We start from the raw sequence: 16795 nt of genomic DNA, 5'->3' as shown, positions 1-16795 counted from the left end.
TCGAAGGATGGGAGGAAAAAGGACCCAGAGCAAGACCAGGGTGTAGGTGGAGTAAAGCAGTAAGACATACCTTAGAAGACTGAAATATAAGATCGGTAGAAATATGAGTCCTTACAAACAAAATATTAATTTGGGCGGAAATTATCCATAGGCAGTTGCAATTAATGTCCTGTACGCATATCCCTTGAGAGTATATATCATGAATTTGATGAAGATGATGAATTCTTTGCAAAGAGAAAAAAAATTAAATACCATAACCAGTTTTGCCTAAATTAAAGCTATATTATTACCATAACCTTCATTCTGATCATACTGGAATTGGAAAACAATAGGTCCCTCCCATTTTGAGAAAACCTCGTGGAGGTCTCCCAGCAAGAAGTTTTCACTTATTCTGCGTATAGAAAGCCAAACATCCTGAAAGATACCTCAACGCTACCTCCCGCCACCATCGAACACCCCCCCACACACACACAAAAAATCAGATTCATTCAAATCCTGGGGATTACGTCGTTAGTAGTACAGGGAGGTAAATCTCAGTCTTATCCTATCTCAAAACGGATACCAGTATATAAAAGGATAAAGGACATTCTATAACAGCTCCTCCTAAGGAGAGGGGGCGGTAGAAAACCTCTAATAATAGAATTGGGACTACAGAGAAGAACGATTCTTTCTTTATATCCAACATACAGCAGACAGGTTATCAAAGATAATCATACAACGAAAAAAGTAGCCTTCATCCCTCTTTGCAATATCATAATGTTTTAACTACTCCAAAATCTCGCCGTACTCCAAAACTTCTTAAAACTAGATATCTACAATATCCGCTTATCATCTGGCATGTACTGCACTCACAAACAGGTCGAGCAGGACATATTCCTGTATCAGAACACACCAGAGATGTTGAAAATAGAAATCTAGACTCCTGAGCAACGATTGAAGATAAGTACATTGACAAGAAACAGAAATGCCATATATTGTGACAACAATTTCCTTAGGAAATTCGAAGAAGGCTTAGAAATGTTACATACCCTCATTGTAACAAAAACCAAGGTGATATTTACATCAAGTCCGGTCCCAGGACCGGATTTAAAGTTCTGGTGGATCCTAAGGTATAACGTTTAAGAGGTCCCTCTATATCAGGTGTTGCTTTTATTTTATTAGCTACTGATTTCTTCTTTGTAAGCAGTGTAAAGTAAATAAGTATTCCCCCATGACATCTCCATCCTAATCAATTTATTCTGAAGACGTGTACTACCAGCTATCGCATATGATGACGCTCATAAAACTTCTAAATAAGAAAGCAATTTGTTTAGTCTAAAATAAATCACATATCACTTTCTTTGAAAAAATCTGAAAAATAATGATTATATTAAAAATATTGTGGTGTATTCAAACTATTTTATTTTCTCTTTCGTTTAATTTATGTTTTACTAAAGTGTCTGAAATTTAATTATACTTTGAATGAGTATTTAAAAATTATAGATAAATTTCCTAATATAATTCCAGTAATAAACACATTTTTGTGGAAAAACCTTAAAACTTGACATTATTTAATACAAGAGCTGCCAAAAGCAATTAGGTTCCTTGTTATTCCTTCTAGGTTTGCTCTCACTCAGAGGGGGGTAAAAACTGATTTTTGTTACATGCAGAATATTTCTTTTCTGTTCTTTCTTTTTCTTTCTTCTATCATTTTCTTTTCTTTTTCCTTTCTTTTTTGTCTAGTTTGAGTGAAGTCTTTCTTTGCGGGCTTATCATGCAAACTTCTGAGAGGAACCAATCCCAATCAAGTTATCTCGTTATGTAAAGCGACACAGCACAATATCTTTTGCGCGATTTCCTTAATCGTCTGTTCTTTTCTGCTTCCATGTCAGAAATGTTGTCACTCAAGTTTTCTGTAACAAGTTCTGCTTTTGATTTCCGAGAACAAGAATAGAATCAGATGCGCTCTTCATTATCTTTATCTCCAAATATCATCATCATAAAAAAAAAATATAATAAGTTTTATTTGGCGACTTTTTTTTATTTTTTTATTTTTTTATCCATTTGTTTCCGAAAAGCCAGGAATAACAAGTATTATGGTTCAGAAAAAAAAAAAGGAAAAAAAAAAAGAAAGAAATTAACTAAAAAAAAAATCTACTGGAGAAATCATTACGTTTGCATTTTTTTGTTTGTTTGCTTCGGCTAACATTTCTGTACAGCAGTAATTCTCCAACTTGTTTTGCCATGAGGAATCGCTGCACACTAAAAGTCGAGAGATTTGCGCATGCGCAGTTCGTCTTGAATATGAGTAAAAAAAAAATTTGCACATTTGACGTCCGTAGACGCTGTATGGTCACTGCCGTGCCTCACGTAGTTTTGGCAATGATGTCTTCTGCTAGAATAAGTGGTAGCGTCGCATATTCCCTTCCCACACAAAGTTTGTAGGACAATCACAAACATCCATGCCCCCAGCCTCTTGGCTAGAGAGCAGACAGCTGACCACTCGGCCAACCAGGCCGGCTATGAGTAGTCTCTTTTAAATTCTTTGCGCATTCAAGATCTGAAGTATTTTGAGCTTATTGCGCACTTATAATAGCAATTTTTTTTCAATTAAATTTTGAAATTAATTAAAGATGATTAAATTTAATATTGATAAATTTTAATTATACGAAAAGAAATGAATGAGGAATAAAAAAAATGTAGAACGAATTGATGAAAATTATCACAGTACACCATTTTAAAACTGTTACTAAGGAGATACAAAAGAAAATGATTTCCTTAAACACAAATAGGGGCTGTTGTGTGTATGGGAGGATTCATTCAATCCAATACTCTTGGAGGGTAATGGATGGCAATGCTGTAGCTAATGAAGTTCTAACTGAGGCTCGGATATTGCTGTTACCCTCCTGCCATGATCAGAGCCTTAAAAGCTCAATAACACCTTATCCCTACACTGTCCTCTACAGATAACGGGGAATATGAAAAGCATTCTTGCTTCGCCCCTTTAAGCCAGTCCTTATAAGGACTATAACACAAATAGGAGATCCAATACCCTTGGAGGGTAATGGATGGCAATGCTGTAGCTAATGAAGTTCTAACTGAGGCTAGGCTATAGCTGTTACCCTCCTGCCATGATCAGAGCTTTAATAGCTCAATAACACCTTATCCCTACACTGTCCTCTACAGATAACGGGGAAGATGAAAAGCATTCTTGATTCGCCCCTTTAAGCCAGTCCTTATAAGGATATAAGGAACACAAATAGAGATACTGTAGTTGAACAGCATCTTGCTCAGAAAAGTAAATTGTGTGGTTTGCTTTGTATTCATAAATATATGAGAAAGGTATATTCAGTGTGTTACTAAACAAAATATTCTACTTTTATTTTATATTTATAATAAGATATAATTTTTTTCTGAAATTTCCTACAGGGAAGAGTAAGAAAAAACATAATTTTTCCTATTTTATGGAAATTATGTTTATATTGTAAACTTAATATACACTTTTAAGTAAACTGAAATATGTTTTCTCTCTAACATAACCAGGTTAAGTTGTTTTCATATAATGAACAACATTTTTTTTATTATTATTTCTTTGTTGATCGAGTTGTTTGTCCCTCATGTACGCTGTTCCTTTCACTTCAATATAAGCGGAGCATTTTTTTTTAAATTTTAAATATAGGTATTCCACGTGTCTTTCTTTCTTTCACAAATTACAAAAACAAGTCATCTAAATTTTTGAAATTCTTGTTTTGTTTTACCTTATGTTTTACCTCATCTCTCTCTTTCAGAATGCATTTAATTGATAAAAAAATATACTCTTATCTTCTTCAACAAAGTTAAATTTTACTGTTAACAGAATATTTGATTTAAAAAAATTATTTATACACTAATTTTTTCTGTTTTTATGGACGTTTCATACTATGCAATTTCCACAGGTTTACAGTGTTGTCTGTGTATTTTCGTATTACAAAAAAGCCAAAAATGGAGCCATGGACTCGTATCAAAATCGTAAGTATTATGTTCCTTCATTAATTCTCGAAACAACTCGTGTATTTAAGCAATAAAATATTTTAGATAGCTGGGAAAATTATGTCGGGAGTAAAATTTAATCTGGGAATATGTATTAATATTTTCTATTGTATTAACAAAATATTGTATAAAGATTTATATTTTTAATGACATTCTTAAAATTAATTGTATTCGCTTTCTAGTTATATTGAAATCGTTAAAATGTTTCTTTTATTAGTCCGTTTTAAATTTATATATTGTTTAAAATAATTTCAAATTAAAAGGAAACTACAGAATTCTAACAAAATAATTAATATTTTATACATAAAATAATAATGTAAGTATTAAATATATTTTAAATTTTTTATTGCATAAGGAATTAATTTTTTTAAATAATATAATATTAACGATATTATTCCCACCAATAATAAATTAGTATATTTTTAAGTTAACAATGCTGCTAACAAAGAAATTCGGTACTTCCAGGGTAACAAATGGCAATGCTGTAGCCAATGAAGTTTTAACTGAGGCTCGGCTATTGCCGTTACCCAGCCATGACTAGAGCTTTTTAGCTCAATAACACTCCATCCACACAGATTATCTTCATTCAGATGACGGGATAAAGAGTCAAGGACTCAGTCCATCGCCCAGTTCTTTTAAGAACTTTCATTTTTAAATGGATATGACTTCCAGGGTAACAAATGGCAATGCTGTAACCAATGAAGTTTTAACTGAGGCTCGGCTATTGCCGTTACCCAGCCATGACTAGAGCTTTTTAGCTCAATAACACTCCATCCACACAGATTTTCTTCATTCAGATGACGGGATAAAGAGTCAAGGACTCAGTCCATCGCCCAGTTCTTATAAGAACTTCATTTTTAAATGAAAGTGTTTGAAATGAAAATAAAGATTTCGGTCTTTATTACTCCTTGGATTAGACATTTTTCCATAATACGTGCCTTCCCTTTGGTTTAACACAGCAAACTCAGTCTCTTACATTACTTGGCGTTCCATTTCCCGCGACTCCCGTACTGCCCGTCTCAAAACCACTGGAAGCCTGCGCGGGAAAGCTAAAACCGTTTAAACCCAACTATTTCTTATTTTACGGAAGAGCAATAATTATCAAAACCATTATTACGTTAATGTACATGCATACAATTAATATTGCTGATGTTAAGGGAATAGAAGAAAATCAGCTTTACAAACCATTGATAGAATTTTTCTGGAATAATAGAAAACACGAAGTCAGGAAAGACTATCTAAAATTAAAAAGCATTCAAGGGGGATTCTCACTTCCCAGTTTTAAATGTTTATTTTACGCAAATACTCTTAAAACCATACTGAAGGCTTTAAAGTCTAACCATATTTCAGACAACTTAATTAAATACTTCCTAGGACATTTCCTTCCCTACTTCGGGATCACTGGTCATGCTGGTCCCTGCGCGAAGGTTGCATAACTGGTAATATTCACTTAGTAAACACATCAAAAAATTTAAAACAGAGGGAATAGATATATTAAAATTAAAATCACAAACAGTATACTGGGAATTTTTCCAGATGTGATAAGCCAAATTTAGATACAAATATGGAAATCCTATTCCAAAACATCAGGAATAGCTGGGGACAGCCGTTTCACAGGAATTTAGCATGGCGAATAGCCTACGGACAACTCCCCTGTGAAACTGATCAAGTCCCGCTATAGACCAAGTCTGTGCGACCCCCTCTGTGACGTCTGCCAGAGCATCGAAACGGTGGGACACTTCTTTTACTTTTGTCCCCCCTCCCAACGTGTCTGGCAAAGACTAAGTATAGTGTTGGAAATCCCGATGCTGACACAGGAGGAGGTCGTACATCTGCAATTCCCTCCTCCGGTCAGAAAAATCCAAAAAATTCATAATTTTTCTGATCAACGTGATCAAGTATCACATCTGGAAAGTGCGGAAAAAGTCCCAGATACGGGACGAAAGCGTAATCTACGCAAGAGTCGTAAGCGGGCTTTTTTCTATCTGCCAAAGTTTCTAGCCCAAGAAAGGCATCTCCTAGGAGATTACAAATTTGTAAACAAATGGTGCACACCACCCATAATATGTTTCCTTATACATAGGCAAATAAAACGCTATCTTTTATTATAAGATAATCCACAAATCTTACAGTTCCACAAACAGGAGGGATCAGCCTGAGAACCCGAGCAGCGAAAGCTTTACGTCAAGGCGTTGCGGCTCCTCGTGAGCTGCATCACTCGGGCCAGGTTCTTCCCCCAAATGTCCGTTCTCAGGTTTTTTTTTTCCTCCCCTCAGCCCTTCAAAACAATGGATCCCTTTAATTCGGCACTAAGCTAATCAGTTAAGTTCCAAAATGCAATCCTATATAATTTAAGTTTAAAATGTTTTCAGTTTTTATTTCTTGTAGGAAACATCTACAGACACCTGGTTTAATTTAATTTAAGTCACGTTTTTTTTTTATATATATAGAGCAATAGGTGTTAGGAGATGTCATCTTCAGACACCTGGTTTAATCTAGTTTAAGCTATGGGAGAAAGTAAAGTACGTTTAAAGTTTTTTTTAGAACAGGTGAGAAGAGATGACATGCACGGACCGTTTAGCCACAACCTCTTGGTTACATAGCTACACAGGTTGACTGAAGCCTTTTTATTATCTCTTACTATCATACTCTACCTTTCGTTCTCTTCCCCTCTTACTACTTGCTGACCCTCAGTACTCTTTATACTCCAAAGGCCGATGATGAGAGATATGAACTCCCATTCTTACATCTCATTATTTATTACTCCTTTGATTATATATATACATCTGATTATATATATATTTATTACTCCTTTGATATTATATATATATATATATATATATATACCCGCACACGAGCGCGTGCGCGCACACACACACACACACACACACACACACACACACACACACACACACACACACACACACACACACACACACACACACACACACACGTACGCACGCAAATCTAGAGAGGTCAAAGGTGGTGACCTAAGAGTCACTGAAAACTACTCTGGAAACAGCTCATTTCAGAAAGCTTTCATGATATTATGTGATGGAATTTCGTCATTTTGGAAGGTGTCTGAGGTACCAACTAATTTTTTCAGCGTGTTCAGTACATCGCCCCCTATTGTTGTGGTATTCACGAAGAAGAATGACCCATCCGCTGAATCCAAAGTCAGAGCACCACAACCTGTTCAGTTTGGAACTATGCGCTCATGTACCGTTAAAACGAGCTGATTTTCACTTCCCTAAAGATGACACTTGTGTCACCATCTTACTAATAACGTAAAAGGTGGCATCATGGTCTATAAATGCAGTACATAATCTGCCCTCAATAATATTTTCACTGCGATGATCCAGTTATATTTGATATTTCCTTGTCGTAGCTCCTGCATCAGTGGAATCTTATAAGCTGTAAGCTGTGTAGCCGTAGCAAAAATTCAGAGAGTTATTTCGGTCATCTTCTTTAACACGCTTATTGGTTGGAAGATAATCTCTCTTTGCTGCAGTGCAACTAGCTTCTTGAGTTTTGCAAATAGCTCCGATTATTTTGATATATTCAATAGTTACACCCTGTTCCACTGAAGCGTCTATAGGATATTACTTATCAATAAATCCACTTACTAATATACATAATAATGTTGTTGAACAGTTTCATCGGCGTAGGTATCTATTCTTAAAGTCCAAATTTTACAGTTCAACATTTATTTCGCCTTCCCGTGGATTTTTTTTTTTTTTACAGCTTTTTATAGTAATTACACTTTTTTTTTGTATATCTGTTGATTTCTAATCTTATCAATCTTATATCTGCTCTAAAAAAAATAAAATAAAATTAAAAAAAATCTATCTATCTATCTATCTATCTATCTATCTATATATATATATATATATATCATTATCAGCCATTGTCGATACACTGCTGGATGAAGGCCTTTCCAAGATTACTCCAAAACTGTCTATCCATGTCACTCCTGCAAATCTGATGATATCATCAATCCACCGTGATTTAGATTGGCGTTGTGGTCGTTTTTCCTTTCGTGGATCCCAGTACTTCTTTTGTCCATTATTGATCTTGTCTTCGAGCAATATGCCCAGCCAATTGCCAGTTCAAGTGTTTCACTCTTCCTATGATGTCAGTCACTTTAGTTTGATTTCTTATCCATGTATTCCTTTTGTGATCCAATCTTGTGATAACAAGCATACTTGTTTCCATACTAAATTGTGTTGTTCTTAGTTTTTGAATTTCCTTTGCATGCAGTGTCCATGTTTCACAGCCATATGGCAGTATAGGAAGAAATAAAACCATTAAAAATTATTATTATTGAAAAATATACGATTAGGGCCTCCGTGATTCATTTGGTTTCGATAGAACTCATTGGTTTGAAAATTCCACTATGACGCGAAGAACCTTTATCGGGGCTTTTCAATCAAAGATGAGTTAGTTGTTCTCATACTGCGGCAGATGACAACCCGTTCCTTGAATGCAGACAGCTACGGATCTGTCTACAGACACAGACTATTGTTGGACAAGAAAGGCAACTGGAAACCACAGTATCAAAAATGCCCTTTAGTTAGAATTCGAATTCCGACTAGAATTCGTATACCATCTAGGAAGCCATGGATATTTATAAGAAAATGTTCAACTAAATGTGTGGTTAAGTGTCTCCTATGGATTCATGTTGTGGCGGAAAATCCCCAAAACTGCTAAGCAGGCCATAGAATTCAGGGATTGACAGATATGGGAAACTAATAATTAATTACTTGGATCTCGGAAGCCATCCCAGTTGTTAAGTGAGTGCACAGTGCTATGAACGCACGCACGCGCACACACACACACACATACACACATGGAACTAAACATGGAACTTTTTCAAGTCACTTCAGGCCTTCAGTAAGCGTGGCTGTGGTCTTACACCGGGCGATGACATTCACCTTCCACCTATAAGCAATAATAAACATCCATGTCCATAGCGTAATTGGAATCCCCTGGTTGGAGAACGGATACCTGAACCACTCGGCCAACTTAATGTAAACTTTCAATTATATATTTAAAATGGAGTTTTTTTTTTTGTGTGTGTGTGTATGGTTTCGGATGCCTGTTTTGGGCAATAAAAATATGCGAAAACATTGCTATAAGAAGGCTGGCTTTCATACATCTTTGTTAGCCTCAAACATAAAGGTCGTTTTACGTGCTTCCATAAATATATACGAGTACATAAATAAAATTCATAATTTTCATGTAGTCAGTTATTCGAAATGCCAGACACTCTATTGATCTACACTTCTCTTCATTACAATGTAAATTTTTAGAATTACAATTTTGTAATTCTGGTGATTTTTCAACTTCCTCCTCATTTCAAATCAAAAATTATTTTCGAATAATGATCAAGAAATACATTTGAATTATTTTTTGGCGCTAAAACTAGCGAAGTACTATTTTTGATGACAAAGAACATGTCATACTTTTCACTTTCGTACACACACATCCCGGTGGATTTCGAACTCTCCTCTAGTGCATTAACATGTTATGAAATCAACGTAGTAACAAAAAACTCTTTCTCTCTCTCCTTTTCATATCCGTTGTTTACGCGTATGTTTGGCATACTTATTTAGCACTAGCAGCTGACAGAACGGATTAATTACCCTAAAATGTACTTCATGTTCTGTGTTTTCAAAAGCACTTTAAATACTTTGCTTCCCTTCTAAACTTGAAGCTGGGCAACTCATTGAAAATGTCGTGGGTGAGTACCAAGTATTTGTGTACAACGCTCGAGTTCACTCTCTTTCCCACAGCTTTGACAGCTGAAACAATTTTTTCTCTTTGGTTATCTGAATAATAATGCAAAAATGAAATTTGAAAAATGAATTATAGCAACGTTGATTATTACCTGAGTCTTATAGCACTGACTGTGTTATTACATTTGGAATCTTTCTCGAGTGAAATTGTCATAAAAATTAGGAAGAGAAGAATAAAGAGTGGAACCGATTTCAGTACTTTCTACTGCTACCAGACAAATCATTTTTTTTTATTGTTTCATTTTATTTTAAAGCCTGTCATTCACTCTTTCTTTTGAGAACTCCGCTGCAAATTTTTCTAATGAAAAGTCAAGGTTGATTAACTTTGGCATCTCATGCCAATATCGATAAAGATACATTCCAGTTCACAAGAGAATCTTGTGCCTGAAGAAAGGGTTAAACGCTTAGTCATGCGTTCACTATCATAATGATCTCTAACATGAATCATATTTTACATACTTTTGCTTTATGTGCATGCAACATATATACGCTTTATAATATTTCAATAATATAGTTAAGTATTACACGGATGCTAGCTGAGATGGGCATGCACTAAATACGAGGATTCTCGTGTGTAGCAAAGTACCATCATTCTTGTCATTCTTCTCAGACTCCCACAATGAGACCTGACTTCCTGGAGATCCCTTGTAAATAACAATAATAACATACAGGTTTAATATGGTTGACTAATTTAACGTTAGGATACGAACGGGAATGAATTATGTTTATGCTACATTATACTTAGTTTCCTTTTTTTTTTAACTGTGTATATTTGTTACGTATTCAGACTTTTGTCTCACTTATGTTAATTCTTATGAAAAATTTGTATACTGTCCGTTGCACTTTGCACACACATTCACGCTTCAGTGAAAGATAGCTGGCTGCAAATTAAGTGAAAATTGTCGAAGTTTTATTTTATTTTATTTTTCGATAACACACAAATGCTTATCATGCTTGAGTTGTTTGCTGTTACTGCTAATAAAGTTAACGCGTTGATGATTTGATTTGTTTACAAATTTTTGTGTATCGCCTTTTTTAAGGTAGGAGGCGAAAATTGCGTATTTCCTTTGATTATAACATTCCAATACATTGTTTTTTTAAGGGGCAGGCAGGGAAGATTATAAACTACTTTTTCTGCGCGAAAAATTAGCTGTCTGCTGTTCTTCTGGATAGGTTTTGCCCAATATTATGATTTTGAATTATTTCGAACTATTTTTGTGAGAGAGAGTCAACTCATCGATCTGCATTATATCTACTAACTAGGACAGATATAATGTCAGTATTTCGTATCTCTTTTCACATTTTAAGTACGAAATGCAAGCCTACCTGAAGCCACAAGCAAATACTCTACATTACATCAACGCTAAAAAAGTACTTATTTTCTAGCACTCATGAAGGAATAACTTATTTTAGAGCAGTATAAACATAAATATAAATATTGGGAAAATGTTACTGGTGATCATTGTCACGGGTGATGAAAGCTGTGTCTATCACTTCACTTCGAAACCAAGCAACAGTGCTTGGAATAGCATCACAATATTGCTCCAAAGAATCCTAGATCGGCAAGTCATGAGAATTATCTTCTGGAACGCATATTGGTTGCTGGTGATGGTTGAATACGACTGATAATTGCTTTACCATCTTTCCTACAATCCCAAATTTGCCTTTCTCAGACTTCCGTGTGAGACTATCTACCTCACCTTATACACACATACATTTCTTAATTAGTATATCTTATAAACATTATAAATAATTAAATATATATATTATATGATTGATTACATAATATACAGGGTGGTTCAGAATTCCACGTACAAACTTTGAGGGGAGGTAGAGAGAACATCAAAGTTAACCATATTTACATAGGAAAGCATGAGCTGAAACGCCACCCGAAAGTGATAGGTGGCGCTGTTCGCCAGCGCTCCAGGTGAGCAATTGGGGCTTCCTCATTCAAGCTTTCGACGTCGTACGAAGAGCATGCGTCGTTTTACGAACGCTGAGATAGCAGACATGCACCTCGTTTACGGGTTAGCTGACGGTAATGGACAAGCAGCTGTACGAATGCATCGCAGAAGGTACCCAAAGAGACGTGTACCGGATCACCAAATGTTTGCGAATTTGCATCAGAATTTGTATGACTATGGATCATTCAGGGATCACAGGCATGATAGTGAGCGGCCACGATCGACGCGAAATCCCGCCATGGAAGAGGAGGTGTTGCATGCGAAGGACAATAATCCAGAGACAAGCACACGTGCCGTTGCCTCTGCTATAGGAATATCTCGATCCAGTGCATTGCGCGTTTTGCACTCTGAGTCCTTACATCCATTTCATCTGCAACGGATCCAGTTACTGATGGCCAAAGATTATCCTCAACGTGTGGAATTCGCGAAGTGGTTTCTGCAGAAAAGTACCCTAGACTCGGATTTTCCAACTTGTGTTTTCACGAATGAAACTTCATTTACCTGCGAAGGGGTCTTCAATCACCACAATGCTTATGTGTGGGCCCATGAGAACCCACACGCTGTGCGATCACATGCTGCACAACAACGCTTCGCAACGCTTTAATGTATGGGCAGGTATCGTCGCTGACTGTTTAGTCGGCCCATACCTGTTATCACCCCGACTGGACTCCCAGAAGTATCGGACCTTTCTGGAAGAAGTTCTGCCGGATTTACTGAACAATGTTCCAATGACTGTGCGTCGGCAGATGTGGTTCCAACATGACGGGGCTCCAACCCATTTTGACATTTCTATGCGTCAGTATTTGGACAGGTTCTTTGGGGTTCGATGGATTGGGCGTGGTGGACCCGTTGCATGGCCCCACGCTCACCTGATTTATCGAGCATCGATTTCTTTCTATGGGGGACCCTTAAAACCATGGTGTACGAAACGCCTGTTGCCTCTGACATGGACCTCGTGGCAAGAATCGCCATCATCGCTGCTAATATCCGAGAATAAACTAATAACTCCAGGTATTTTCGAAAATGTACGGCAATCAATGCGTCGTCGGTGTCAGGCATGTATCATGCTCGTAATGGTCATGCTGCTAACTTTGAGCACCTGATGTGAAACCATATTTTGTATCCAACTATTATTGAACTATTCAGTTACGCCTAATAAAGTTTTTTACACTACTTACTGCCTTGTGTTATTTCTGTATCTTTGTGTCCCTGTTAGTACCTTCCGGTGGCGTTTCCGGTCATGCTTTCCTATGTGAATATGGTTGATTTTGATGTTCAAAGTTTGTACTTGGAATTTTGAACCACTCCGTATAATTATGTATTAGCTTAAGAGTTCGTCATCGACACACAATTAAATATATGAATAGATCTCCTAACCGACATATGACGACTTTTGTTTTATTATTTAGAAGTCACAGGAGGATCTGAATCTTCTTCAAGACTCGATCGAATGAAGATGGATGATTATATACCACGACCTCTCGTAAATCAGTAAGTTTATTTTCTTTTTTTTTTAAATAAAGGAACTGTTTTAAAATGGCTTTGAACCAATGAAATATTTTAGTTAAAGACATTATTTCCTTTTCAATATTTATATAGGAAGCATGAAGTAATATACTTTTGAAAATAGAAATTTTTTTAATCTTTGGAATAAATAAGACTTATTTTATTATTTTTAAATTCTTTGAATGCTCAGCCCTTCCCATAGATTACAACTCGACCAAAACCACAAATGCATTCTAAAAAAAAAATTCGCTAACTCTTTTTATTCCCTTCTAAAGAGTAGGCGGTTTTGGCCTTATCTAACGGTGGAGACTGAGTGGACAATTCAGTCTCCACCGGTAGCTAATTAGAGACAGCTGTCTCAAGACTATTGAGACAGCTGTTCCATGCACCGGGTCCACCACGCCCAATCCATCGAGCCCCAAAGGACCTGTCCAAATACTGACGCACAGAAATGTCAAAATGGGCTGGAGTCCCGTCATGTTGGAACCACATGTAATTTTAGGCAGAATACAGTTGAAAAGACGGCAAACAAGTGCCCATCTCGTGGTCCCTAATCCTCACACAATATATCATTGTCTGAAAAACTTAGTTATAATATTTAACATGAGCCAGTCGTAAACAAGAGATTGGAAAGGTGCGACCATTTTTATTAGGACCAATGCAGGAATGTCTATAAGAAATCATGCATTATGTCTGCCGACTGTGGCTGTCTCATTTTGTTGAAAAAAGGTTTGCTGTTTCCAGAAATCCCTTCCTTCCATTGAAAGACTGACCAGCTGAGTTTCGACTAAATAGAAATAGAAGAACTTCCTTGTCACTGGCACAATACGAACTTTGGCCTTTGAAACCATACAAGAAACTGGTATTGTAATGGTTAGATAATTCTTGAAGCATGTGTTCCAGATGGAGCAATCATTGAACTTTTTCCGCAAGTATGGATTTTTCAAGTCTTCAATAAACGAAGCAGCAGTCTTACACGAACGATGAAATTCTTGTCTAAGTCGGATTCTAATCCACGGACTCTAGGTTGAGAAGATGGAGATGCTATCCATTTTTCAGTGGGTTAAATTATGTTGTCTGATTTGTTAGCTAGACAAAAGCTCCTGTCAAGGTTTTTTCCTAAAGCCCAGATGGGATTCTAATTGACTCGATATTTGACTTTTTTTTCTTATACCGAAAATAAGGAAATATAGTTATCATGGACGAATGAAAAAAAAAAGAATATTTATGATAAGTGATGGTAGTTGAAATCTCTATAAACAGAAGTCCATCAAAGTAGAGTATTTGTCGTCACAATATTTCCGAAGGGTTTATTATTATTTTTTTTTCTTTATATAAATTTCATTGCATTTGGTTTTATTCTTTGTTTATCTTGTTGCGTTTAATGTCCATATCTCACTTTAACACAGTAATGAGGATATTGCTAAAATGCACATTTTAAAACGCGTTTTTTTTCTTCTTTTTTCTTTTTAACTAAATTACGATTATTAATTTTATTAATTGTCTTAACTTGAAAAAACTAGAAGTTTATTTTAATATATTTTTATCTTACTATGCTACATAATTCAGTACAATGTAAAATATTTATTATTTCTATGATTTTATTATTGATGACTACTTTACTCCAGATTGAAAACTGTGTTACAAATAACAAACTCTCGTAATTTAAAAAATATTAGAAGATTTTTATATATTTTTATCTGCATTTCATTTTTCATTCATCTACATATTATTAATTATCATAAATGAAATAATTATTTTATCTACTGTGGTTTACTTGTAAAGGTACAAGTTTTGTATTGGATCGTAGGTTTCAATAGTTACTTCAACATTCTCGCTGGACAGATTTATTCACGATTTGATATTCACGAATCTACACAAATGTTTGTTGTGCTCTTCCATGTTTTAATGAAACCATTTGCAAACAGGAAAGGACAAAACGTTTCGAAATTATAAATGGCAATAACTTTAGTCTAGATAGAAAGATGCATAAAAGAAGATGCTCCCATGATTTGATTTCAGTTTCAATCAGCACTTTTTTTATTATAGACAAAATGATTCGATCTAATATTAAAAATTCTCTACCGGCCTGGTGGAATTTATGAAAATTTGAAATAGGAGTGGATTAATTTTGCTTTTATTAATTTATGGATCGAAATAATTTCTCCAGCTTTTCCTCGTATTTCTTTATTTTCTCCGTTATAAATAATATGCCTTCAAATATCCTTTATGGATGAGCCAGTGACTCCCTTCAGGTGCATATATATTAATATTAACAATATAATAATTATTTTTTTTCTTTTTCATATTTTCTTTGCCTTTTCCGTTTTTAAGTCTATAATTTATATTCTGCCCGGTTTAGATCTAAGTGAGATTATCAAGTAATTATTGTTTTTCCCCTATGTCAAATTATTAGCTATTATACGAATTTTAATCTCTCTTTTTTTTTCTTTCCCGTTAGCTCGAAACGACACGAGACATACGCCAGTCGTGAGCGAAGTAGGTTTTCTACTATCACTGCAACTGTGTCCACTTACGAAGATGAACTCCAAGACATTAAGATTCAGGCTGCGGACATGCCATTGGAAATGCAGAGGGCAGCATTGTTGAGTGCAGCTCAAGCAGTGAAGTTATTCAATACCGAGAAGCACATTGCTGAAAGTATCAAGCAGGACTTTGATCAAATGTTCCATCCAACGTGGCACTGCATTGTAGGGAGGAATTGGGGTAGCTGCGTCACTCATTCGAAGCAATGCTACATTAGGTTGGCATACAAAGACCTCACCATACTGTTATATAGGTCCACGTAAGCGTGTTGACGTTATTCAACTAACCATTTCATAAATGCTCAAATAAGTCACAGTGATGTGGAAATTTCTAAGCGGAAACGATTCCTATAGATTTCCGTTCTGATGTGTAGGGTTTTCGCCTTCAGAATGGATCCTGGTGAATTCCACCACTTGAATTTCAAGAAATTGTCACGTCACAAGATGCAAGCAGTCCAAGTAAGAATGTTCATGTTTCTCATGCCTCCAGAATTCTTATTTATAACAGAAAATAACAGTGGTGATCCGTCTTTTAAAATATGGCTCCGTACCTGCTAAGGCTTTCAACCATCTGAACGAATTTTCTTAAGAAGAGTCGAGTGGAGCATTCGACGTTCTCAGTGTTCACTCCTGGAAAGTTTAAGACATTTTGTGTATTTATTATAAGTGGACAGGTTGGTATTTAAGTGCTAATTTAGATATCACTACCATTTTTGGAGATAATTTTCCGAGATGGAATTATTATGACCGTTCTCACAAACCTCTTGCTTGTTTCTCATTATTGTATCGCGTCATTCAAAAAAAAAAAAAAAATTCTGTTTATTTTGAAAGATAGTCAGGACATTTTCTCAGTTATTCGGGACTAAGAATTACCTTAATGACATTCGAGAATCTGTCGTCTGCTTGAAATATCCCGTTCCTTATCTTATACACCGACAAGTAAGGAACGCGTAATGATAAAGCAGAAATATTT

The 16795-nt window shown here is 35.7% G+C and overlaps 1 protein-coding gene across 1 annotated transcript in view; it reads left to right on the top strand.

Moving 5' to 3' along the window:
• Positions 1 to 16595, top strand: part of LOC150103930 (uncharacterized) — a 57814-nt gene extending 41219 nt beyond the window's left edge. The window contains exons 6-8 of the mRNA XM_090397099.1: positions 3915 to 3987; positions 13180 to 13261; positions 15693 to 16595. Of these exons, the coding sequence (XP_090253225.1) occupies positions 3915 to 3987; positions 13180 to 13261; positions 15693 to 16086 (549 nt within the window). The 3' untranslated portion in view covers positions 16087 to 16595. The remainder of the gene's footprint in view (positions 1 to 3914; positions 3988 to 13179; positions 13262 to 15692) is intronic.
• Positions 16596 to 16795: the final 200 nt, after the last annotated feature.

This window comes from Typopeltis vanoorti, chromosome 8, assembly GCF_054136105.1.
Source record: "Typopeltis vanoorti isolate ZY-2024b chromosome 8, IOZ_Tvanoo_1.0, whole genome shotgun sequence".
NCBI classification, from domain to species: Eukaryota; Metazoa; Arthropoda; class Arachnida; order Uropygi; family Thelyphonidae; genus Typopeltis; species Typopeltis vanoorti.
This window is presented reverse-complemented; position numbering and strand designations above follow the sequence as displayed.